This window comes from Bufo bufo, chromosome 3 (genome assembly GCF_905171765.1).
Source record: "Bufo bufo chromosome 3, aBufBuf1.1, whole genome shotgun sequence".
Lineage (NCBI taxonomy): Eukaryota > Metazoa > Chordata > Amphibia > Anura > Bufonidae > Bufo > Bufo bufo.
Genome location: NC_053391.1, coordinates 389846662 through 389872762, shown reverse-complemented (window position 1 = coordinate 389872762; position 26101 = coordinate 389846662). Strand labels below are relative to the sequence as shown.

The window sequence follows — 26101 nt, the reverse complement described above, 5'->3', positions numbered from 1 at the left end:
AACAACAGAGAGAGGCGAAAACAAGAAGAGAAGACGAAGAATCGGGGTGCGCCGAGTCAACAACAGAGAGAGGCGAAAACAAGAAGAGAAGACGAAGAATCGGGGTGCGCCGAGTCTCGCGAGACGAAGAACCGGGGTGCGCCGAGACAACAAGACAGAAGGAGAAGACAGAAGGAGAACCCCGGAGAGTTGAGAAGACCCCCCCGGATAGCGGAGAAGACCCGTCGGGATATCGGAAGAAGAAGAGCCCCCCCCGGAGACAGAAGACAGAAGGAGACAACAAGACAGAAGGAGAATACAGAAGGAGAACCCCGGAGAGTTGAGAAGACCCCCCCGGATAGCGGAGAAGACAGAAGGAGAACCCCGGAGAGTTGAGAAGACCCCCCGGATAGCGGAGAAGACCCGTCGGGATATCGGAAGAAGAAGAGCCCCCCCCTGGTAAAAGAGCTAATAAAGAAGACAGGGGGCGGCCTCCGGAGCAGAAAAATAAAATATTTTAATACACTGTGTGGTTTATTTGTGTTTTTACCACTTTTCTTGCAGGTGAATGGGTAGGGGTACGATGTACCCCATACTCATTCACTTAGGGTGGGGGGGCCGGTATCTGGGGGCCCCCTTATTAAAGGGGGCTCCCAGATTCCGTTAAGCCTCCCGCCCGCATACCCCGACAACCAACGGCCAGGGTTGTCGGGAAGGGGCCCTGTCCTCATCAACATGGGGACAGGGTGCTCTGAGGTGGGGGGGGCCGCAGTGCGCCCCCTGCCCCAGAGCACCCAACCCCCCATGTTGAGGGCATGCAGCCTGGTACGGCTCAGGAGGGGGGGGGGGGGCGCTCGCTCGTCCCCACTCCCTTCCTGGCTGGCCGGGTAGCGTGCTTTGGATACGGGTCTGGTATGGATTGTAGGGGGACCCCCTACGCCGTTTTTTTCGGCGTAGGGGGGGCTCTCCTTACAACCCATAACAGACCTAAGGGCCCGGTATGCTCCTGAGGGCGGGACCCAGGCCGGATTTTTATTTAAAATCCGGCGGGGACTTCCCCCTCAGGATTCATAACAAACGCCGCACACGTGTAGAATTGGCGGGAATCCAAGTCGGATCTCCCGTCGCTTCTATGACGCGCTTGCTGGGATGTGCTGTCACTATCCCAGTGAGTGCGAGATCTCGGCACCACGTCGCCGAGTATCAGCGCGACGCTGTCGTGCTGAAAACACAATGTCAGAAACACCTACTGTAGTTTTTGGAAGCCCTTTCACTTAGTGCATAGGCTTTATGAGTGTAGGTGTTCCACTACCTGAACAATTGTACCACAATGTGAATGAGGCCCTCCATTATGTGATATACAGATTGTATCAGAGTGCCTCTTCCTTGTAATTTTTAGCAGCACTTGCACTTTATATACAAGTAAATATACAGGAAAGAATGTTTCCTAACAATTTTTCCTCTAAAATCGATTTTATTTTCGGTTTTGTGCGTATTATTGTCAGTCTGTAAAAATGGCATACTACTCGGACAACATCGTTCCGAGCAGCAACCTGGGAGTCCAAGATGCATCCAAACATCCTCCCCATGCTGTTCCCAAACCATTTAGGTAATGTTTCCTTCAATTTCTGACCTTTTCTTATGAACCAGACACCCTCCCCTCTTCAGATCGGGGGGTGCCTGGTTTACTGCTCGGGTTCTCCCATTGACTTCCATTGTGCATCCCGAGGTGTTCGACCCAAGCACCCAAACACCCGAGCACTTTGGTGCTCGATCAACACTAATACGAACCTCCCCAGCAGCCATTTTCTACAGTTTTTTAAAGTATTGAGAGAGACAGCAGTGTCATTGCTGTGCTCTGTGCTTTCCACACTACTTTAGATAGATAGTTAGATAGCTTATACAGGTGAAACTCGAAAAATTTGAATATCGTGAAAAGTTCATTTATTTCAGTAATGCAACTTAAAAGGTGAAACTAATATATGAGATAGACTCATTACTTGCAAAGTGAGATATTTCAAGCCTTAATTTGTTATTATTTGGATGATTATGGCTTACAAATCAATGATAGAATGGGAAATAGAAACAAGGCGGCACTGAACACGCAAGCCCCAATAGACGGTATGACATTGACCAAACAGCCTCTAGTATATGAAAGCAGCCTCTTCGGTGGTGCACAGCAATGTGAACAGACAGATCCAATGGATGCAGAGGTACAAGAAAAAAGATGCGGCACTCACCAAGCTGCAACAATGATTTCAGGCTTTATTCCTTCATGTAGGACAACAGACAGGCAGGGGAGCGGAGCAAGCCATTCAATGGGGATAGGCGGATACTGCCGATCCCCAGTGAATGGCTTGCTCCGCTCCCCTGCCTGTCTGTTGTCCTACATGAATGATTATGGCTTACAGCTTATGAAAACCCCAAAGTCACAATCTCAGGTACCCTTTGCTCAGGGGGTATGGATTATTAGCTGACTAGAGTGTGACACTTTGAGCCTAGAATATTGAACCTTTTCACAATATTCTAATTTTAAGTTGCATTAATGCAACTCCTTTTAAGTTGCATTACTGAAATAAATGAACTTTTGCACGATATTCTAATTTTTCAAGTTTCACCTGTATATACAATACAGATAGTGGGAGATGGTCAGTATAGGTTATATCCTGATATAGTGTAGCTGTTGCAGTGCAGGGTGTTAGGTAGTGTTATAGGTTCTGCTCTACATACATATATGCAGACCTGTTCTGCTGTGCCAAACATTTTCAGGAAACTTCTAGCAGCTTGGAAAATGTAGCAAAAGTGACCCACGCCTGTATTTCGCTCGCATTACGCAAATATTACATTGCCGATTTTTAGCATTCAAGAAAAAAATCTCGAATTCGCAAATTCGTGAATATATGATGAATATTCGCCCAAATATTCGTGAAATATTGAGAATTCAAATATAGCCCCTGCCGCTCATCACTAGTATGGATAGAGGGCTCTCTGTTAAAATGGAATTGTAAGCAACATGGTTCTTTGGGAGGGGGGTGGCTCAGGTTCCCTGCTGAGAGAAAGGGGTCCCCCCCCCTTTTTTTTTTCTCTCCCCTGTTTGGATGTGTTTATATTCTCTGTTAAATGTTAAGAATAATTTAAATTAATGTACGAGGGTTAAGAGATAGATTTAAAAAAAATTGCCATTTTCAACTGGATGGGGAGCTACTTGCCTGCTATCATCTGCCTGCAGGAAACACATTTGGATAAGGAACTGTTAAATTGTCTAGAAAAAAGATGGATAGGTGCACGTTATCACTCAATATATACTTCATATTCGAGAGGGGTGTCTATTTTAGTGCATAATAAAATTAAATATGAGTATGGTGCACTTAAGGCGGATGATTATGGCAGTCATCTCTTCCTCCAGTGTAGAATCAATGATATAGCGATGGTAATCACTAATATATATATTCCACCTTCGTATAAACCTGACATACTTTATGAGTTACAGAAAGATATGTTGTAGAGACAAGAATGTATTTTGATCGTGGTTGGGGATTTTAACGTAGTGATGGACCCAAGTAGAGATAGAATCTCCAAGAGTAAGACATCGCAATGTAATACGGATTTGGCTAGGTTGACAACTGAGTTTGATTAGGTGGCCACCATCATTGAGCGGCATGGGAGCATCTGACGAAGGACGCTAGGCTCCGCCCCCCCTCTACCTTGTCGCTTGACTCATGGCCCGCTCGCCTCCTCTGGGATGAGGTGCTGCCGAGGGACGCTGATGAAGCGCTAGACGTCCCCCTTCCTGCCTGGGTGCATTGATGATCTCCGCTTTACTCGACCGGTTGGCTCCTGTGATGATGGGTCCTGTGCTGCCAGGTTGAAGTGGATGGTCCGGCGTTTGTTCCTGCCTGCGTGTCAGATGGGAACTGCTGTGGTTCGGCTCTGGATCCAGGTGGACGTGCCGGGGGTGGTGAGTGGCTTGTTTGGAGGAGCGGAGAAGACTGTTGGCTGTCCGCCCCCCCCCCCTCTCTCTCTGGAAGATTTCCATTTTTGGGCCTCGGAGGCCTCGGGCTGTGTTGTGGGGTCCCCGGAGGGTGTAGCTGAAACTTATGTTTTCCAAACCGCGACTATACCGGGACTACACCACTATGGAGATGCCCCCCCCCTTTTTTTTTCTTATAACTAAGCTATAAATATCTAAAGAGGGGGATTGAGAATTAAAGGAGCAGTATTGTGGATTAAAGGAGCAGTATTGTGGATTAAAGGAGCAGTATTGTGGAAAGCATTGTGGAAGCTCAAAACCGGGGGGGTTAATAAAGCAAGTACAGGTGGGAACAGAGTGTTCTTCCTGAGTGCCCGTGGAGGGTGGAAGAAAATAATACGCCAACAGAGGGTGAGAGAGGGGGGAGGGGGAGAAAAGAAAGAAGAAAAAGCGGGGTGAGAGAAAGACAACTAGACGGTCGTGGAGGGGGAGAAAAGAAAGAAGAAAAAGCGGGGTGAGAGAAAGACAACTAGACGGTCGTGGACTACGGAGTATAGCGATCGCAGTCTCTAAGGTGTATACCCCTGTTGCAATTTCGCTTTGGACCTTTCAAATCTAGCCCTCGGGCAGAAGGAAAAAGGGAGAAGGGAAGGAAGAAAGAGGAAGGAAAAAAAAAAGGGAAAAACCCTTTCTATTATCTATACTGCTATTAACAAGACTAATCCTCCACGACACCCCTAAACTCTCCCCTACTAATTAGGATTAACGTGGATTTGGTCCGCTGGACATGGCTGTTTGGGACTTAACGTTTGAAGGATTTCTGGACACTTGATAATTGTTAAAGCCTGATTGTTGGACCTTCTTCTCGTCCGTTTTTCCTTTCTTCTTCTTTTTTTTCTTCTCCTTTTCTTTTTCCCCTCTCTCCCCCTTTCTCCCCCTTCTGGTATTGATGCATCGATGCTCTTTATGTTAAATGGCTTACACCCTTCGGCTGTGGTATATAGGGGGGTGCCGAACTTGGTGGAGACGCATACTTGGGTTGTTCTATGTTGTAGATGGTACCCTGCACCTATATTTATGAGTAACGATTGGGAGGAGTGGTGACTGGGTTTGGATTAGTGGGGGGGAAACGAGGGGGAAGTGGCGTAGAAGGGGAGTAGGCGGGAGGGGGAGGAAGGTGTATTGGCATTGGAAAGGGAGGTTGGAAATTGGAAAGAAAGAGACAACAGTAAGGTAAAAAGATGTCCCCCAAGAAAAAAGAGGAACAACGTGCCCCTATTGGTGTTAGCAGTAGGAGGTCAATAACAGGACTAGAGATCGGGTCGAAACAACAGGGACTAAGTAAATTTCTGCTACCAAATTCTCCAGGCGCTAGCCCTTTACAGAAAGATAAAAATATAGAGGTAGTGTCTCAAGTTGTGACACAGGAAAATGGATCTTCGAGTGGTGTAGGTGAGCAGGGATCCACTGTAGCATTTACAGAAATAGACGTAAAAATGATGAAAGACATATTTTGCACAGTTTCGAGAATGGAGAATCTAATGGGAAATATGGTGACACAGATTGGCGCAGTGCAAGTGGATGTCAGTGTAATAAGGGATGAGATGGAGAAAATAAGGCAGAGATTGCATGAGATGGAAAAAAAGATCCCCGTTCTGGAGATCTCAGTTCAGAACTTAGAGAAGCAGGTTGTATCCTTAAAACAGATGAACAGCAAGATGGAACAAAAACTAATAAATCAAGAAGAATGAATATAAGATGTGTCGGGATCCCAGAATGGGCAGAAGGGGATAATTGTACCGAATTTATGGAGAGATACAGTAGGTAAAGGACAATTGTAGAGAGGGTATCCTTTCCCCTTTGTTCGCTATCGAGAGAGCACATAGGGTTCCCACCAAAATAGGGCCACCAGGGGGATACCCTAGACACATGCTGATTAAATGCTTATTGGCTAAGGACCGGGATACAATATTGTCGGATGCTCGTACTTCCGAAAAATATCAGATACATGGTAAAAAGATAAGACTCTTCCCGGATTACTCAGCCGAAACTAATGCTCGTAGAAAAGAATTTATAAGTGTTAAAAAGAGATTAAGGGAGGCAGGCCTGAAGTATAGTCTATTCTTTCCGGCAAAATTAAGGGTGGAACACAAAGGAAGGGTGGAACTATTTCAGACACCACTAGAGGCTAGTGAGTGGGCGGATGGGTTGGGTTTTTGAGGGTAAGGTGTGAGGGGGGGGATAAGGAGCAATATGCAAAGTAATGGAGTCGCCCCGACTGCTGAAGAGCAGTCAGGGGGGCTATTTAAAGGGAACCTGTCACCAGGATTTTGTGCATAGAGCTGGGGACATGGGCTGCTAGATGGCTACTAGCACATCTGCAATACCCAGTCCCCATAGCTCTCTGCGCTTTTATTGTGTTAAAAAACAGTTTTGATCCATATGCAAATTACCTGATATGAGTCCTGTATCCGGAGATGAGTCAAGCGGAAAGGAGCCCAGCACCGCCCCGCGTCCTCCGAATCTCCTCCTTGCTGGCTGACATCACAGAGCTGGAGCGCCGAAATCTCGCGATGCGCGAGCTAGTGCATGCGTAGTTCGTTCCCTGTGCTGATGCCAGTACAGGGAATGAACATGATGCTGACACTGCGCATGCGCTAGCTAACACAATAAAAGCGCAGAGAGCTATGGGGACTGGGTATTGCAGATGTGCTAGTCGCCATCTAGCAGCCCATGTCCCCAGCTCTATGCACAAAATCCTGGTGACAGGTTCCCTTTAACCCCTTAAGGACACAGGGCGTACCGGTACGCCCTATTTCCCGAGTCCTTAAGGACACAGGACGTACCGGTACGTCCTAACTTTAAATAGGCATTCCGGCGCCCCAGGGGTTAATCTGAACGGGATGCCGGCTGAAATCATTCAGCCGGCATCCTGTCACAACGCCAGGGGGGGTCATGTGACCCCCCCGTGTTGGCGATCACAGCAAACCGCAGGTCAATTCAGACCTGCGGTTTGCTGCGCTTTTTGCAGTTTCTGATCCCCGCGGTCCCTGACCGCGGGGATCAGAAACTTTAGAGTGCCTAAAATCAAGATTTTGCACCCCCCCTGCACGATTTGATGCCGGCGGGTGGTGCAGGGGGGGTGTCGCAGGCGGTGGGGGCGTTGCGGGAGGCGGGCGGTGCGGCAGGCGGGATCGCGATCCCCCGCCCGCCTCCCCTTGAAAATTCATTGGCTTCTAGTGGGTTATACCAGGGTGCCAGCACATTGCTGACACCCTGGTATAAACGGCTGACATCTGTGCAGATGTCATCCGTTTAACCCTTTCCATACCGCGGTCCGTACGGACCGCTGTATGGAAAAAGTTAACAGTAAGAGGGAGCTCCCTCCCTCTCCCATCGGGGGGCTGCTGTGCCTTTGCAGCCCCCCGATGGAGAGGGAGAGAGCCCCCCGACAGCCCCCCGAAGCCCCGTACTCACCCTTTCCCGTCTGCGAAGTTGTGGCAGACGGGGAAGGTTCCCATGGCAACAGGACTCCTGCTCAGGCGTCCTGCTGTCCATGGTGCTGAACAGATCTATGCTAAAAGCATAGATCTGTTCAGTGTATAAAAAATACAGTACAGAACCCTATATAGGGTTCTGTACTGTATTATACAGACATCAGACCCACTGGATCTTCAAGAACCAAGTGGGTCTGGGTAAAAAAAATGTAAAAAAAAAGTGAAAAAAGTTAAGATAAAAAAAAAACATTTAGCACTGAATAAAAATTTAAAAAATAAAATACACTACACATATTAGGTATCGCCGCGTCCGTAACAACCTGATCTATAAAACGGTCAGTTACTTTCCCCGCATGGTGAACGCCATAAAAATAAAAAAATAAAAACTATGAGAAAATTGAAAATTTGCCCACCTTACTTCCCAAAAAAGGTAATAAAAGTGATCAAAAAAGTCACATGTACGCCAAAATAGTACCAATCAAACCGTCATCTCATCCTGCAAAAAATGAGACCCTACTCAAGATAATCGCCCAAAAACTGAAAAAACTATGGCTCTTAGACTATGGAAACACTAAAACATGATTTTTTTTTGTTTCAAAAATGAAATCATTGTGTAAAACATAATAAAAATAAAGTATACATATTAGGTATCGCCGCGTCCGTATCGACCGGCTCTATAAAAATATCACATGACCTAACCCCTCAGGTGACCACCGTAAAAAAATAAACGGTGTAAAAAAAGCAATTTTTTGCCATCTTACGTCATAAAAAGTGTAATAGCAAGCGATCAAAAAGTCATATGCACCCCAAAATAGTGCCAATCAAACCGTCATCTCATCCCGCAAAAAATGAGACCCTACTCAAGATAATCGCCCAAAAACTGAAAAAACTATGGCTCTTAGACTATGGAGACACTAAAACATTTTTGGGGTTTTAAAAATAAAGTTATTGTATAAAACCTACATAAATAAAAAAAATTGTATACATATTAGGTATCGCCGCGTCCGTGACAACCTGCTCTATAAAATTACCACATGATCTAACCTGTCAGATGAATGTTGTAAATAACAAAAAAAAAAACGTGCCAAAAAAGTGTAATATAGAGCAACCAAAAATCATATGTACCCTAAACTAGTACCAACAATACTGCCACCCTATTCCGTACTTTCTAAAATGGGGTCACTTTTTTGGAGTTTCTACTCTAGGGGTGCATCAGGGGGGCTTCAAATGGGACATGGTGTCAAAAAACCAGTCCAGCAAAATCTGCCTTCCAAATATCGTATGGTATTCCTTTCCTTCTGCGCCCTGCCGTGTGCCCGTACAGCAGTTTACGACCACATATGGGGTGTTTCTGTAAACTACACAATCAGGGCCATAAATAATGAGTTTGGTTTGGCTGTTAACCCTTGCTTTGTAACTGGAAAAAAAATATTAAAATGGAAAATCTGCCAAAAAAGTGAAATTTGGAAATTGTATCTCTATTTTCCATTAAATCTTGTGCAACACCTAAAGGGTTAACAACATTTGTAAAATCAGTTTTGAATACCTTGAGGGGTGTAGTTTCTTAGATGGGGTCACTTTTATGGAGTTTCTACTCTAGGGGTGCATCAGGGGGCTTCAAATGGGACATGGTGTCAAAAAAACTGTCCAGCAAAATCTGGCTTCCAAAAACCATACGGCGCACCTTTCACTCTACGCCCCGCTGTGTGGCCATACAGTAGTTTACGGCCACATATAGGGTGTTTCTGTAAACGGCAGAGTCAGGGCAATAAAGATACAGTCTTGTTTGGCTGTTAACCCTTGCTTTGTTAGTGGAAAAAATGGGTTAAAATGGAAAATTAGGCAAAAAAATGAAATTCTCAAATTTCATCCCCATTTGCCAATAACTCTTGTGCAACACCTAAAGGGTTAACGAAGTTTGTAAAATCAGTTTTGAATACCTTGAGGAGTGTAGTTTATAGAATGGGGTCATTTTTGGGCGGTTTCTATTATGTAAGCCTCGCAAAGTGACTTCAGACCTGTAGTGGTCCCTAAAAATTGGGATTTGCTTCTAAACTTCTAAGCCTTGTAACATCCCCGAAAAATAAAATAACATTCCCCATATGTCTACTTCATGTTTGAATTTTTTTGGGAATGATAAGTCATCACAATTTTTGGGGGTATTACTATGTATTACAGAAGTAGAGAAACTGAAACTTTGAAATTTGCAAATTTTTCCCATTTTTTGGTAAAATAAGTATTTTTTTATGCAAAAAAATTTACTTTTTTGACCCAATTTTAGCAGTGTCATGAAGTACAATATGCGACGAAAAAACAATCTCAGAATGGCCTGGATAAGTCAAAGTGTTTTAACGTTATCACCACTTAAAGTGACACTGGTCAGATTTGCAAAAAATGGCCTGGTCCTCAAGGTGAAATAAGTCTGTGTCCTTAAGAGGTTAAGGGAGGGGGGAGGTGGGTTGGAGAGGAGGGAGAGAGAGGACGGGGAATTTTTTTTATTTTATTTTTCTCCCCTCTCTGCTAGATGGTTAGGATCCTTTCATTGAACGTGAGAGGTTTAAGAGAGAGAGTAAAGAGATATGCTATCCTTGAGTGGATGAAGAGGTTCCTGCCAGCCATTGTTTGCCTCCAAGAGACACACCTAGACAAAGAATCTCTAAGGTGGTTAGAGAAGAAATGGATAATGGAAGGGTACCATTCGGTACATACTACTTATTCAAGAGGGGTTTCAATTCTGATACATCACGGGATTAAATTTGAATGTGTGGCATACGAGGTAGACGACTGTGGTAGGTACCTCTTTTTGCAATGTATTATAGAAGGGGCTAAAATAGTAATCGCAAATATATATATATTCCTCCACCATAGAAGCCAGATGTTCTGTATGAACTACATAGATTTATGTTGAATAGACAAGAATGTATAATGATAGCAATAGGACACTATAATGCTGTAATGGATCCACTCAGGGATAGGTTCTCTAGCAGAGGGGGAAGAACACAAAATGTTGATTTGTTTAAATTGGCCTCGGAATTCAACTGGATAGATGTGTGGCGCTTCCAGAACCCGGAGGAAATCATGTATTCTTGCTATTCCAAAACTCATCAAACCTGGTCAAGAATAGATATGGTAAGAGGGGATCTATTGGAAAAGAAATTAGAAGAAGTAAGAACGGTATGTATGATGAATCCCACTGAACACAATAGGAAGGAATGGGAGGAGGAACAAGAAAAGCTAAAAATATATCAGCTAGAGAAAGGTAGGAAAGAACTGTTCTTCCAAGGGTTTCGGTTGGCTTCAGAGGGTGAAAAAGTTGGAAAAATTTTGGCAAGTATTGTAAAAAATCAAAGAGGTAAGTCCTGGCTAGGGGCAATTAGAGATAATAAGGATAAAATAATTAGTTCACCAGAAGGGGTCAAAAAGGTTTTCATGGAGTATTTTCAGGAACTTTACAAAACTAGGGTATGATATTCAAGAATAGAGTTGGACTCATATCTTGATCAGATAGTCTGGAGAAAGATATCCCAGGCTCAAAAGGATTATTTGGATAGAGAAATATCAACCGCAGAAATCAACGATGTACTGGGTAAGGTAAACCCCGCAAAAACACCAGGGTGTGATGGCCTCCCCTTTGAAATATATGAGGTCTTTGCACAGGTTTTAACACCAGAATTAAAAATAACACTGAATGAGGCACAAAAGATAGGGGATTTACCAGACTCCATGAAAGAGGCAATCATTACATTAATTCCAAAAAAGGGTAAAGAACAACTAGATCCCGGATCATACAGACCTATATCCCTGTTAAATACGGACGTTAAAATTCTGGCAAAGGTTTTGGCAGGGAGGCTCTCCAAAGTGATTAAAAGTATAATCCACGAAGATCAGACTGGTTTTATACCTGGTAGAACTATATATTCAAATATAAGAAGGTTGTATCTTAATATAGAGGCTAATAGAACAGAAACAGGCGACAAAGCAATACTTTCTCTGGTTGCTCAAAAGGCATTTGATTGTATTGAATGGGAGTATCTATGGGCAGCTTTAAAAAGGGTTGGTATAGGCGAAGGGTTTATAAGATGGATTCAGCTTATATATTCGAATCCAAGGGCTAGAGTGACGGTGGATGGGAGCTTGTCCCTGCCTCTTGCCCTTCATAGGGGCACTAGGCAGGGATGCCCTCTCTCCCCATTACTATTTGCTATAGCGATTGAGCCCCTCGCAAGTATAATAAGAAATGATAGGGAGTTCAAAGGTTTTCAATATGCGGAAGGAGATGAAAAGCTATTAATGTACGCCGATGATATTCTATTGTTTATGCATAATACAGGGGATCAGTTTAGCAGAGTAATAGACAAAATAGATAAGTTTGGCTCTTTTTCTGGATTAAACATTAATTGGGGGAAATCCCATATGATGTTACTGGGAGATGGTCAATCACAGAAGGACTCAAGGGTGCATATGCTTGAGAAACACGAGAGTTTTAAATATTTGGGCATACAAATCTCTGGTAATATAGAAGACTATGAAAAATTAAACGTACTTCCCGTAATAAAAGAACTCAGAACTAAAATACATATTTGGAAAAGATTACCACTCTCTATTCAAGGACGGGTAAATTTAATAAAAATGATTTTTCTCCCAAAGTTACTTTATGTTTTACAAAATGCCCCAATAAGATTGCCACAGAAGATATTTAGATTATTGGATCGTCTAATGGGGGAATTTATTTGGAAAGGTGCTATCCCTAGGATAAAAAAAAGAAGTGCTTCAGTTCCCAGTAAGAGAGGGTGGTTTGGCGGTTCCTAACTGGTTTTTGTATTATTTGATAACACAATATAGTCAGATAAGAGACAGTTTGAATGGGGTATTGGGAAGACAGGAATTTAAAAAAAATGTGATCGAGAGGGGAATTTAATCACTTAGAGATACTGGAATCGGGCACATTAGGGAAAAATATTACAAGAAATAGAGTAATGAATTTAATGGATCACATATGGGGGCAGATTAAAAAACTATTGGGTATTAAAGGTTTCCTCCACTATACACCTATTTGGAAAAATTTAAACCTAAAGGAACTGCAAACGATTAGGAGTTATATTGATTGGGAAAAAAGGGGATAAAATATCTAACCCAAATTTTTGAAGATGATAAATTGAAGGACTTTAATACACTTGCTAGGGAGTTTGGGATCCCCCAAAAGGATATTTACAAATACCTCCAGCTTACGAACGCTTTGAGGACAGCTGCAAAAGTAGATAAATATAGAAAAGAACAATCAGATAGAATATATACTGTAAATTCACTAACGGAGGAGAAAAAAAGAGGTATAACAAAAAAAAAGGTACGGGATATTGATGGAAGGTAAGAAAGAACGGATTACAATACTTGCCAAAAAAAAATGGGAGAAAGAACTTCAGCCCTTCTTTTCCGAAGAGAAATGGAAGGATGCTCTTAGAAGTTACGCTATGGTGTCGAATAGGGGTTCACATAAAATATCACAGTTTTTTATAGTACATAGATTACATCGATCTCCGAAGATGCTTAAGAAGATGGGTGTGAGAGCTTTAGATAATTGTCCAAAATGTAGTGGAGGGAACGCAGATTTAATACACAGTTTTTGGAGATGCCCTAGACTTTTCAGATACTGGAAGGGGATAGCAGAGATTGTATTTGTATTCCTGGATGTTCAGGTGTTTGAAGACCCAGTAGTTTGTATATTGGGAGCAACTGAACATCTGAAATTGAAGAAGAAAATACGATTGGTTCTGGGTAAAGTACTATTTCAAGCTAGACTCCTTATACTTAGGAAATGGATAAAGGAAGACCCGCCCACAGTGGGACAGTGGCGTGAAGCAGTGGCTAATCTTATTAAAACTCAATGGGTTTCTGAGTGCTACACTAAAAATCCAGTAGGACTTGATGAGATATGGAATAAATGGCCATATTAGGTCGAGCAATCTTTTTTATTTATTATTTTTTTTTTTTCCTGCAGTTCCTCTCTCTCCTTCCCTTCATGGGGTGTTGGGTGGGTATTTGGGTGATAAAAAATAAGGATAATATTTATCATAGTGGTATTACGGATTGTGTTGTACTATGTTAATGTTGCATTGAACGTGTATTTATTTCATAAAAAAAGAAAAAGAATAAAGTATATAAAACATTTTTTTTTTAAAAAAGGTACTCCGCGAACCTTTCGGCCATAGCCTACACCAGTGCCAGTAGTTCCAATTTAAAGAAGCTATAGTTGTCAGGGATTCACTCTGACTCCCTCCGAGACCGGCTGCCATAGGCAATGACTCTCTCACGTCCATACTGGACTTGGGGTAACACGGCCCCCAGACCAAGTAGACTTCCGTCAGTGTACAGCAGAAATGGGGTGCTGAACCGCGCATAAGCTAGAATCGGGGCACTGGTCAGCGCCTCCTAACTGCTTCAAAGGCCTCTTGTTGCCGAGGTCCCCATTCGAGTGGATGATTCTTTGGGCCTCCCGCAGTGGCAGTTGACAACTCGTTTAACGGGCCCACCAAATGAGCAAATTTGGGTATAAACCTCCTGTAGTAGCCGGCCAGTCCCACGAATGCCCACACCTCTCGTAGTGTATGCGGCTGAGGCCACTTCTGGATGGCCTCCACCTTGCTGGGGGCTGGGTTTACCCCCTCCTGGGTGACCAAATGTCCCAAATACTCTTCTGTCTAAACAGTTGCCATTTTTTTTGGGCTTGATCTTGAGCCCATGGTCTGACAGCCGTCCCAGGACCTGTCACAGCTTCTGGAGGTGATCCTCAAAGGAGGCCCCAAACACTACTATGTGATCCAGGTATATCAATACCGACTCAAAGTTGAGATCCCCCAGACAGTGCTCCATCAACCGCTGGAATGTTCCCGGGGCATTGGACAGGCCAAACGGCATCCGGTTGAACTCGTAAAGTCTCATAGGTAGGATGAAGACCATCTTCGCTTTGTCCATCTTGGCCACAGGTACCTGCTAATAACCACTGCCTAGGTCAAGAGTTGAGAAGAACTTTGCATGACTCCAGTCGGACGACTCCTTAATCCGCGGAACATGGTAGGCATCCCGAACGGTTTGGGCATTCAGCTTCCGAGAATCCACATAGAAAAGGAGAATCCCATCTTTCTTCTGCACCAAGACTACTGGAGCAGCCCAAGGACCTTGACTCTCCTGGATCACCCAGTTTTCCAACATGCTGACCACCATATTCTTAACTTTCTGGTACATTTTAGGTGGGATTTGCCAGTAACGTTCCCTGATCGGTGCAGCATTGCTGGTGGGGATTTCGTGTTTGATGGCGGAAGCACACCCGAAGTCCTAATCATGTCTCGAGAATGCCTCCTGGAATTCCCAAAGGGTGTCTTTCAGCAACTTCTGTTGTCCTGGAGTCAGGGTCTTGCAGTCCACCCCCATCCGGGCCATGATCACTCAACCGTTCCACTCCGCTGTCGGGGTCTCCCTTTGATGAACCTCTACAGCATAGTTCAGGTTGATCTCCTATCTGCCTGTAGTGTGAAGCTCCTTTGTCGAGGGATATCCCCTTTGAACACAAACTTTGGCCAGCAAGGTATTCCCAGAAACGGTTAACTCGCAGTCTTCAACATTGAGGCAGCGTACAGGCACAAATCCATCCTTCACAATAGCGAGGGCACGGGCTATGAGTGGGCGAATCTGCGTTTCCACTTGGTAAGCGGACTCGATTAGGACCTCCAGTCCATTCAGTTGTTGTCCAGCCCCCCACCGGCAGCATCAATATTTGTTCTTGTCGAGGTGGGATCTTCACTGGGGTCCTCCACTGCACCTTCACGTGTCCAATGGGCCGACCGGACATGTTGCTCTTTTGCCAATTACAGCTCCTCACCATCTGCTGTAGAACCTTCTGGGTCGGCCGGTGTGTGGTGGCCCGTTGCCAATACTTTGGTCCTTCTTTGGCATAGAGTTGATGGTCTAGGTCTCTCAGCACGTTCATACCTAGCGTCACATCCATTCCTCTCCGGGACAAATGGTCCACCATCACGACCCCCTTCTTGCCAACCTTTTGACCAAACAGTTGGACCTGCATCAAGACTATCCCTTGGACGTTCATCTCTCTGCTATTGGCAGATGTCAGCCTGATGACGCTCCCGTCTTCCAGCTCCATCATATGTCCAAAGTGTCTTTCAAAGAACTCCAGAGGCATAAAGGTGCACTTCGACCCCGTATCAACTAGGTGGCATACCTTCTGGCCTTCCAACTCGTCTTCCATAATGGGGCTGCTGGCATACAGGTCATGTTCCTCACGCATAGGGCTTAGCTTCTGGTGTACCGCCACAGGACACCCAGCTACTGCGGCAGTCGAAAATTTAATGTCGGCTCAAACTTAATCTGTTCTGGGCACTCTCTGGCCATTTGGCCGTACTGTTGACAAGCCCAGTAGAGGGGCCCTCTTTTGATGAGCTTCTGCACCTGAGTTATCCTGGGTGGAGTGGCACGGGGCACTGGGATCATTTCCGGAGGGCGGGGTGTTCCTGCCTTCATCTGGGACACTTCCAGCCGAAGTTCTCTCAATTCTGTCCGCAGGACCTGGACCACATCCTTTGAGGACTCTCAGTCTTCAGATGCAGACCGACCTCCTGTAGCATGGGTGCTACTCAATACTCTTCCTCTCTCTCCATGGTGGCTAGGTAGATGCTGTAGAATGTCATGTTGGGCGTAGTCCTTTTGCAATCTCTTGTAATTTGTCCTGTAAGAACTTGTTGGAGAGCCCCACGATGAACTGGTCTCGTAGTAGCCGGTCCACCTCCCGTAAGGCTCCAATGGCCTCTGGGTCTCACCCCTGTATTTCATTTAACGTCTCCTGTAGGGCATTGGAGTACTGCATCAGGGTCTCGCCCTCTAGCTGTGGTTGGTTGGTTGAAGAAGTGGCTCCACAAACTTCTCCAGCAGGGAGAATATTTCCTCTAGGGTGTCTCTCTCTGATTTGGGCCTTACCATTACTGTTCATCTGACGTTACCCTCTAGAGCCCCTAATGGGGGTCAGGTTACACATTCTAACCGCACTTTGCACCCTTTCAGTCAAGTCCTGCAACGTCATGTTTTTACAGTCAAATTTTGGCAGATAAAGCAACAGTGCCCCCACAGGGATGATCCTTACTGGGGCAGGCATGGCGGGGGCAAGCTGTATCAGCGGTGTTGGGGCAAGTTGGCCTTGCACTGGCGCACCCTGAGCTGGGTCCTGGTCCGGTGCTATTGGCGCCAGATGAAGGTCTCCCGCCACCTTCCCGTCCATAATGGTCACTGTATCCTGCCGACTATGCCAAGATATAAGCCGTGTACCAGGGTGGGCTCCCCAGGATACAGTGAAGTCACGAACAAGGAAAACAACTCTGAGACCCTTGTGCTGCACAGCGTGGCGTCCACCGATGGATGCAGGAGGAAGGCGTGGTAATTTACCTATGGCGAGCACAACTAAACTGCCACACCTTACCTGTTATTGCCCTAAAAAAACAAGAATAACTGTATGGGTGTGTGGTAGGTCCTAGCCTGCGGTATAGCACAACAACTTACAATCTTACAAAGCTCTACAGTATTCCCCATCCCTTAACTGGTCTTGTAGCACGTGCCTGAGTATTTCTCCTGAGCAAAACGCGAGCCTGGCTTGATTTTGTGGGAAGTTTATCACCTCTCAAATGTGAAATGTCCCTTAAAATTATGGAGTCCTTACAATGAACAATAGCAACACTTGTGGCCTGACACAGAGATTCTAACTAACTAACTACAGGCCTGGTCTCAGTCTCTAGGCGCCAATACTGTAATGAGGTCTGCTCTGCCTCCGCTGGTGACTCTGAACAGAGCAAATGCCTCTCCAACAAGCATGTTGTCCTGCAGTGTATGTAGCTTTGCTCCTCAGCTCTCATTAGCGTTCCTGGAAGCAATCCTCGTTCCTTTGGTCAGGATCAGGGTCTTGGACATGATCAGCTTCACTTAGCTGCAGCTCTGGTAGTAGAATATGATGTTTAGAGCAGCACTCAATTATCGTACAGACCTTCACTGGAATGCACCAGCCATCCACGACCATAGATCCAAATTAGGCCAATCGATCAGCATACAAACAAGTTTGGCGGCAGCATCTCCAGAAATGAATATTTATTCATAGTGGGTCCATAAAAAATGTGCAGCGTAGCCAAAAAGTATTGCAACGTTTCGACTACATAGTACATGTGCATGGTGATGAGAATCCATAGGTCAGTATCGCCCACAGGTAATGATATGCCGGTTTTAATGATTAATAGAACACACATTTGATAATTGTATCTGATAGGTGAAATTTAATTGTTGGGTGTTACGAAATATGAGTAAGGCTTTTGATCGGTATGTGATAATTGGAGGGCACTCTATATGCTTTATAAGTCTTTATGATTCACGTAATGTTATGCTTGACAAAGATTACTATGTAGTCGAAACGTTGCAATACTTTTTGGCTACGCTGCACATATTTTCATGGACCCACTGTGAATAAATATTCATTTCTGGAGATGCTGCCATCAAACTTGTTTATTAGCTGCAGCTCTGGTCACTGAGGGATGCTCTCACACCTGGATGCTTCCTTTCTCTTCCTCTCCAGGCTCTGTGTAACTCCACCTCTCATGAATATGGAAATATATGCAGTCTGTAGCTGTGTTTAGGAAACAGATCTTTTTTTTAAATCTACACAAACAGTGCACAGACAAAAAGAGCTGTTTCCCTATCTCACACAGGCTCGGAATGGCCTACAGGGGTACAGGGGAATCCCCCGGTGGGCCCCTGAGCAAGGTGGGCCCCTAGCCCCCCACCCCCTGCACACTTGACAAATAACATTAGACTTGCTGCACTACATACACATATTCAGTGTACAGCTCCTCCACCAGCCGATGTTCACATAAAAATCTTGTTAGATTATTTATTATATTTGAATGTATCCATACTATGGACCCCCAAAATAAATTTTTCTGGTGGGCCCTAGGCAGCCCAGTCTGACACTGATCTCACATGATCATCCGTCTTCATCCTCTCTGCACTCTTTCCCTTGCTATTATACAGAATGTAATAGTAAAATGATAGGCACAGTTTTGCGTGATTCATCCAAAGCAAATCACCAAAACTTTGACCTCAGCCGTGTTAGCCCCCCCATATCAAAATTTTTGAACAAAACATATGCAGTTGGTTAGATCTTTGTTAGATCAGGTTAGATCAATTGTTGTTTGCGTTAGATCTCATACAGAAGTAGAGATATTAACAGTTATTTGCAGGGGGGGCTAACCCGTCATCAGCCCCCCCTTATCAAAAAATTGACAAAAAAATTAGCTATTTTGGAAGATATTTGTTAGATCAGGTATGATCAACTAGTTGTTTTGTTAGATCTCACATAATTACAGACTTATTAAGTGATTAATGAGGGGGGGCTAGCCCCCCCACATGCAATTTTCTGGTAAAATTTGATGCAGACTAATAGGCCTTCGTTAGATCCGGTAAGATCAAGTGGTTTCAACGTTAGATCTCATATAATTACAGAGATATTTCACATAAAAATACAGATATTAGGTAGTATTAAATAGGGGGGCTAGCCCCCCCCCCCCCCCCATGCAATTTAAATTTGATGCAGACTAATAGGCCTTTGTTAGATCCGGTAAGATCAAGTGGTTTCAACGTTAGATCTCATTTGATTACAGAGATATTTCACATAAAAACGCAGATATTAGGTAGTATTAAATAGGGGGGCTAGCCCCCCCCACATGCAATTTTCTGATAAAATTTGATGCAGACTAATAGGCCTTCGTTAGATCCGGTAAGATCAGATGGTTTCAACGTTAGATCTCATATAATTACAGAGATATTTCAAATGAAAACACAGATATTAGGAAGTATTAAATAGGGGGGCTAGCTCCCCCTTATGTAATTCCAAATATCCATAATATCGCTGTAATTATATGAGATCTAACATTAAAACCACTTGATCTTACCGGATCTAACGAAGGCCTATTAGCCTGAATCAAATTTTACCAGAAAATTGCTTGTGGGGGGGCTAGCCCCCCTATTTAATACTACCTAATATCTGTGTTTTTATGTGAAATATCTCTGTAATTAAATGAGATCTAACGTTGAAACCACTTGATCTTACCGGATCTAACGAAGGCCTATTAGTCTGCATCATATTTTACCTGAAAATTGCATGTGGGGGGGCTAGCCCCCCTATTTAATACTACCTAATATCTGCGTCTTTATGTGAAATATCTCTGTAATTAAATGAGATCTAACGTTGAAACCACTTGATCTTACCAGATCTAACGAAGGCCTTTTAGTCTGCATCAAATTTTACCAGTAAATTGCATGTGGGGGGGCTAGCCCCCCTATTTAATATACCTAATATATGCGTTTTTATGTGAAATATCTCTGTAATTATATGAAATCTAACGTTGAAACCACTTGATCTTACCGGATCTAATGAAGGCCTATTAGTCTGCATCAAATTTTACCAGAAAATTGAATGTGGGGGGGCTAGCCCCCCCTGACGTAATACCAAATATCCATAATATCTCTGTAATTAAATGAGATCTAACGTTGAAACCACTTGATATTACCGGATCTAACGAAGGCCTATTAGTCTGCATCAAATTTTACCAGAAAATTGCTTGTGGGGGGGCTAGCCCCCCTATTTAATACTACCTAATATCTGTATTTTTATGTGAAATATCTCTGTAATTATATGAGATCTAACGTTGAAACCACTTGATCTTACCGGATCTAACGAAGGCCTATTAGTCTGCATCAAATTTTACCAGAAAATTGCATGTGGGGGGGCTAGCCCCCCTATTTAATACTACCTAATATCTGTGTTTTTATGTGAAATATCTCTGTAATTAAATGAGATCTAACGTTGAAACCACTTGATCTTACCGGATCTAACGAAGGCCTATTAGTTTGCATCAAATTTTACCAGAAAATTGCATGTGGGGGGGCTAGCCCCCCTATTTAATACTACCTAATATCTGTATTTTTATGTGAAATATCTCTGTAATTAAATGAGATCTAACGTTGAAACCTCTTGATCTTATCGGATCTAACGAAGGCCTATTAGTCTGCATCAAATTTTACCAGAAAATTGCATGTGGGGGGGCTAGCCCCCCTATTTAATACTACCTAATATCTGTTTTTTTATGTGAAATATCTCTGTAATTATATGAGATCTAACGTTGAAACCACTTGATCTTACCGGATCTAACGAAGGCCTATTAGTCTGCATCAAATTTTACCAGAAAATTGCATGTGGGGGGGCTAGCCCCCCTATTTAATACTACCTAATATCTGTATTTTTATGTGAAATATCTCTGTAATTAAATGAGATCTAACGTTGAAACCACTTGATCTTACCGGATCTAACAAAGGCCTATTAGTCTGCATCAAATTTTACCAGAAAATTGCATGTGGGGGGGCTAGCCCCCCTATTTAATACTACCTAATATCTGTGTTTTTATGTGAAATATCTCTGTAATTAAATGAGATCTAACGTTGAAACCACTTGATCTTACCGGATCTAACGAAGGCCTATTAGTCTGCATCAAATTTTACCAGAAAATTGCGTGTGGGGGGGCTAGCCCCCCCCTGACGTAATAGCAAATATCCATAATATCTCTGTAATTATATGAGATCTAACGTTGAAACCTGTTGATCTTACCGGATCTAACAAAGGCCTATTAGTCTGCATCAAATTTTACCAGAAAATTGCATGTGGGGGGGCTAACCCCCCTATTTAATACTACCTAATATCTGTGTTTTTATGTGAAATATCTCTGTAATTAAATGAGATCTAACGTTGAAACCACTTGATCTTACCGGATCTAACGAAGGCCTATTAGTCTGCATCAAATTTTACCAGAAAATTGCATGTGGGGGGGCTAGCCCCCTGACTTAATAGCAAATATCCATAATATCTCTGTAATTATATGAGATCTAACGTTGAAACCACTTGATCTTACCGGATCTAACAAAGGCCTATTAGTCTGCATCAAATTTTACCAGAAAATTGCATGTGGGGGGGCTAACCCCCCTATTTAATACTACCTAATATCTGTGTTTTTATGTGAAATATCTCTGTAATTAAATGAGATCTAACGTTGAAACCACTTGATCTTACCGGATCTAACGAAGGCCCATTAGTCTGCATCAAATTTTACCAGAAAATTGCATGTGGGGGGGCTAGCCCCCCTATTTAATACTACCTAATATCTGTATTTGAATGTGAAATATCTCTGTAATTAAATGAGATCTAACGTTGAAACCACTTGATCTTACCGGATCTAACGAAGGCCTATTAGTCTGCATCAAATTTTACCAGAAAATTGCATGTGGGGGGGCTAACCCCCCTATTTAATACTACCTAATATCTGTGTTTTTATGTGAAATATCTCTGTAATTAAATGAGATCTAACGTTGAAACCTCTTGATCTTATCGGATCTAACGAAGGCCTATTAGTCTGCATCAAATTTTACCAGAAAATTGCATGTGGGGGGGCTAGCCCCCCTATTTAATACTACCTAATATCTGTGTTTTTATGTGAAATATCTCTGTAATTAAATGAGATCTAACGTTGAAACCACTTGATCTTACCGGATCTAACGAAGGCCTATTAGTCTGCATCAAATTTTACCAGAAAATTGCGTGTGGGGGGGCTAGCCCCCCCCCTGACGTAATAGCAAATATCCATAATATCTCTGTAATTATATGAGATCTAACGTTGAAACCTGTTGATCTTACCGGATCTAACAAAGGCCTATTAGTCTGCATCAAATTTTACCAGAAAATTGCATGTGGGGGGGCTAACCCCCCTATTTAATACTACCTAATATCTGTGTTTTTATGTGAAATATCTCTGTAATTAAATGAGATCTAACGTTGAAACCACTTGATCTTACCGGATCTAACGAAGGCCTATTAGTCTGCATCAAATTTTACCAGAAAATTGCATGTGGGGGGGCTAGCCCCCCTGACTTAATAGCAAATATCCATAATATCTCTGTAATTATATGAGATCTAACGTTGAAACCACTTGATCTTACCGGATCTAACAAAGGCCTATTAGTCTGCATCAAATTTTACCAGAAAATTGCATGTGGGGGGGCTAACCCCCCTATTTAATACTACCTAATATCTGTGTTTTTATGTGAAATATCTCTGTAATTAAATGAGATCTAACGTTGAAACCACTTGATCTTACCGGATCTAACGAAGGCCCATTAGTCTGCATCAAATTTTACCAGAAAATTGCATGTGGGGGGGCTAGCCCCCCTATTTAATACTACCTAATATCTGTATTTGAATGTGAAATATCTCTGTAATTAAATGAGATCTAACGTTGAAACCACTTGATCTTACCGGATCTAACGAAGGCCTATTAGTCTGCATCAAATTTTACCAGAAAATTGCATGTGGGGGGGCTAGCCCTCCTATTTAATACTACCTAATATCTGTATTTTTATGTGAAATATCTCTGTAATTATATGAGATCTAACGTTGAAACCACTTGATCTTACCGGATCTAACGAAGGCCTATTAGTCTGCATCAAATTTTACCAGAAAATTGCATGTGGGGGGGCTAGCCCCCCCTGACGTAATACCAAATATCCATAATATCTCTGTAATTATATGAGATCTAACATTGAAACCACTTGATCTTACCGGATCTAACGAAGGCCTATTAGTCTGCATCAAATTTTACCAGAAAATTGCATGTGGGGGGGCTAGCCCCCCCTGACGTAATACCAAATATCCATAATATCTCTGTAATTATATGAGATCTAACGTTGTAACCACTTGATCTTACCGGATCTAACGAAGGCCTATTAGTCTGCATCAAATTTTACCAGAAAATTGCATGTGGGGGGGCTAGCCCCCCTATTTAATACTACCTAATATCTGTGTTTTTATGTGAAATATCTCTGTAATTAAATGAGATCTAACGTTGAAACCACTTGATCTTACCGGATCTAACGAAGGCCTATTAGTCTGCATCAAATTTTACCAGAAAATTGCGTGTGGGGGGGCTAGCTCCCCCTGACGTAATAGCACATATCCATAATATCTCTGTAATTATATGAGATCTAACGTTGAAACCACTTGATCTTACCGTATCTAACAAAGGCCTATTAGTCTGCATCAAATTTTACCAGAAAATTGCATGTGGGGGGGCTAACCCCCCTATTTAATACTACCTAATATCTGTGTTTTTATGTGAAATATCTCTGTAATTATATGAGATTTAACGTTGAAACCACTTGATCTTACCGGATCTAACGAAGGCCTATTAGTCTGCATCAAATTTTACCAGAAAATTGCATGTGGGGGGGCTAGCCCCCCCTGACGTAATACCAAATATCCATAATATCTCTGTAATTAAATGAGATCTAACGTTGAAACCACTTGATCTTACCGGATCTAACGAAGGCCTATTAGTCTGCATCAAATTTTATCAGAAAATTGCATGTGGGGGGGCTAGCCCCCCCTGACGTAATACCAAATATCCATAATATCTTTGTAATTATATGAGATCTAACATTGAAACCACTTGATCTTACCGGATCTAACGAAGGCCTATTAGTCTGCATCAAATTTTACCAGAAAATTGCATGTGGGGGGGCTAGCCCCCCCCTGACGTAATACTAAATATCCATAATATCTCTGTAATTATATGAGATCTAACGTTGAAACCACTTGATCTTACCGGATTTAACAAAGGCCTATTAGTCTGCATCAAATTTTACCAGAAAATTGCATGTGGGGGGGCTAGCGTCCCTATTTAATACTACCTAATATCTGTGTTTTTATGTGAAATATCTCTGTAATTAAATGAGATCTAACGTTGAAACCACTTGATCTTACCGGATCTAACGAAGGCCTATTAGTCTGCATCAAATTTTACCAGAAAATTGTGTGTGGGGGGGCTAGCCCCCCCTGACGTAATAGCAAATATCCATAATATCTCTGTAATTATATGAGATCTAATGTTGAAACCACTTGATCTTACCGGATCTAACAAAGGCCTATTAGTTTGCATCAAATTTTACCAGAAAATTGCATGTGGGGGGGCTAACCCCCCTATTTAATACTACCTAATATCTGTGTTTTTATGTGAAATATCTCTGTAATTAAATGAGATCTAACGTTGAAACCACTTGATCTTACCGGATCTAACGAAGGCCTATTACTCTGCACCAACTTTTACCTGAAAATTGCATGTGGGGGGGCTAGCCCCCCCTCATTAATCACTTAATAAGTCTGTAATTATGTGAGATCTAACAAAACAACTAGTTGATCATACCTGATCTAACAAATATCTTCCAAAATAGCTAATTTTTTGGTCAATTTTTTGATAAGGGGGGGCTGATGACGGGTTAGCCCCCCCTGCAAATAACTGTTAATATCTCTACTTCTGTATGAGATCTAACGCAAACAACAATTGATCTAACCTGATCTAACAAAGATCTAACCAATTGCATATGTTTTGTTCAAAAATTTTGATATGGGGGGGCTAACACGGCTGAGGTAAACTTTGGATTCTTTTGGCAGGGGAATGCATGTTTGGCTACTTTCACACTAGTGTTTTAGTTTTCTGGTATTGAGATCCGTCATATGGGCTCAATACAGGAAAAAAACACTTCAGTTTTGTCCCCATTCATTGTCAATAGGGACAAAACTGAACAGAACGAAATGCTCCAAAATGCCGTTTCGTTTAGTTGCATTCCCATACTGGAGAGCAAACCGCAACATGTTGTAGTTTGCTTTCCGTCCTGAAATGCGGAGCAAGACGTATCCGGCATGACCCACAGTGAAAGTCAATGGGGGCGGATCCGTTTTCTCTGCCACAATCTGCCACAATAGAAAACGGATCTGTCCTCCATTGACTTTCAATGGAGTTCATGATGGATCCGTCTTGGCAATGTTAAAGATGATACAACCGGATCCGTTCATAATGGATGCAGATAGTTGTATTATCAGTAACGGAAGCGTTTTTGCTGAACCCTTGCTGAAAATAGCCTAATTAGAAAGACAAAGATTACATATAGTATTCTGAACCTGAGTCCTTTATGCTTTCTAGCCATTAAAATTGTTCAAGGATTTGTGGTCACGGATTGCTTTTAAACATAGGCCCCATGTTGTCCTGTGTGAACCTGCTTACTTGCTTCTGCTTTACCTATTGTGTGTGATATTGGGCATTTTATGTATGCACATTTTTTCATTTTCTGCTTTTGTTTTTCTTCACAGATTATAAATATGACAGGGTTATCAGTGGCCTTGGGTATGACTGGAGCATGTGACACACTCGTATCCCAGGTATGAAAGATGGGTCATTCATTATACTTCTAAAATATTCACCATAAACAGTGGCATGATAGCTGTAGCCAGTGTTGTATTCACCAAGGGAGACCTGGTGAGTGAGGACCCAGTGCTGAACAAATTTTGTTTCCTAACATAGAAATCACAGTGACACAGTCAGCTACCAGAGAGCTCATGTCACTCCAACAGGGAATAAAAATCACAGAGAAAAAAACACCTCTAAAGTGTAGCCTTTAATAATTAAATTAAAAACTGTCCTCCCAAACTCAGAGGTACAAAATCGGATGTATTTTTGCT

The 26101-nt window shown here is 42.9% G+C and overlaps 1 protein-coding gene across 1 annotated transcript in view; it reads left to right on the top strand.

Annotated features, from left to right (window-relative positions):
* Positions 1 to 26101, top strand: part of LOC120993819 (multidrug and toxin extrusion protein 2-like) — a 253523-nt gene that overhangs the window by 23923 nt on the left and 203499 nt on the right. The window contains exon 3 of the mRNA XM_040422286.1: positions 25733 to 25801. Coding sequence (XP_040278220.1) covers positions 25733 to 25801 — 69 coding nt within the window. The remainder of the gene's footprint in view (positions 1 to 25732; positions 25802 to 26101) is intronic.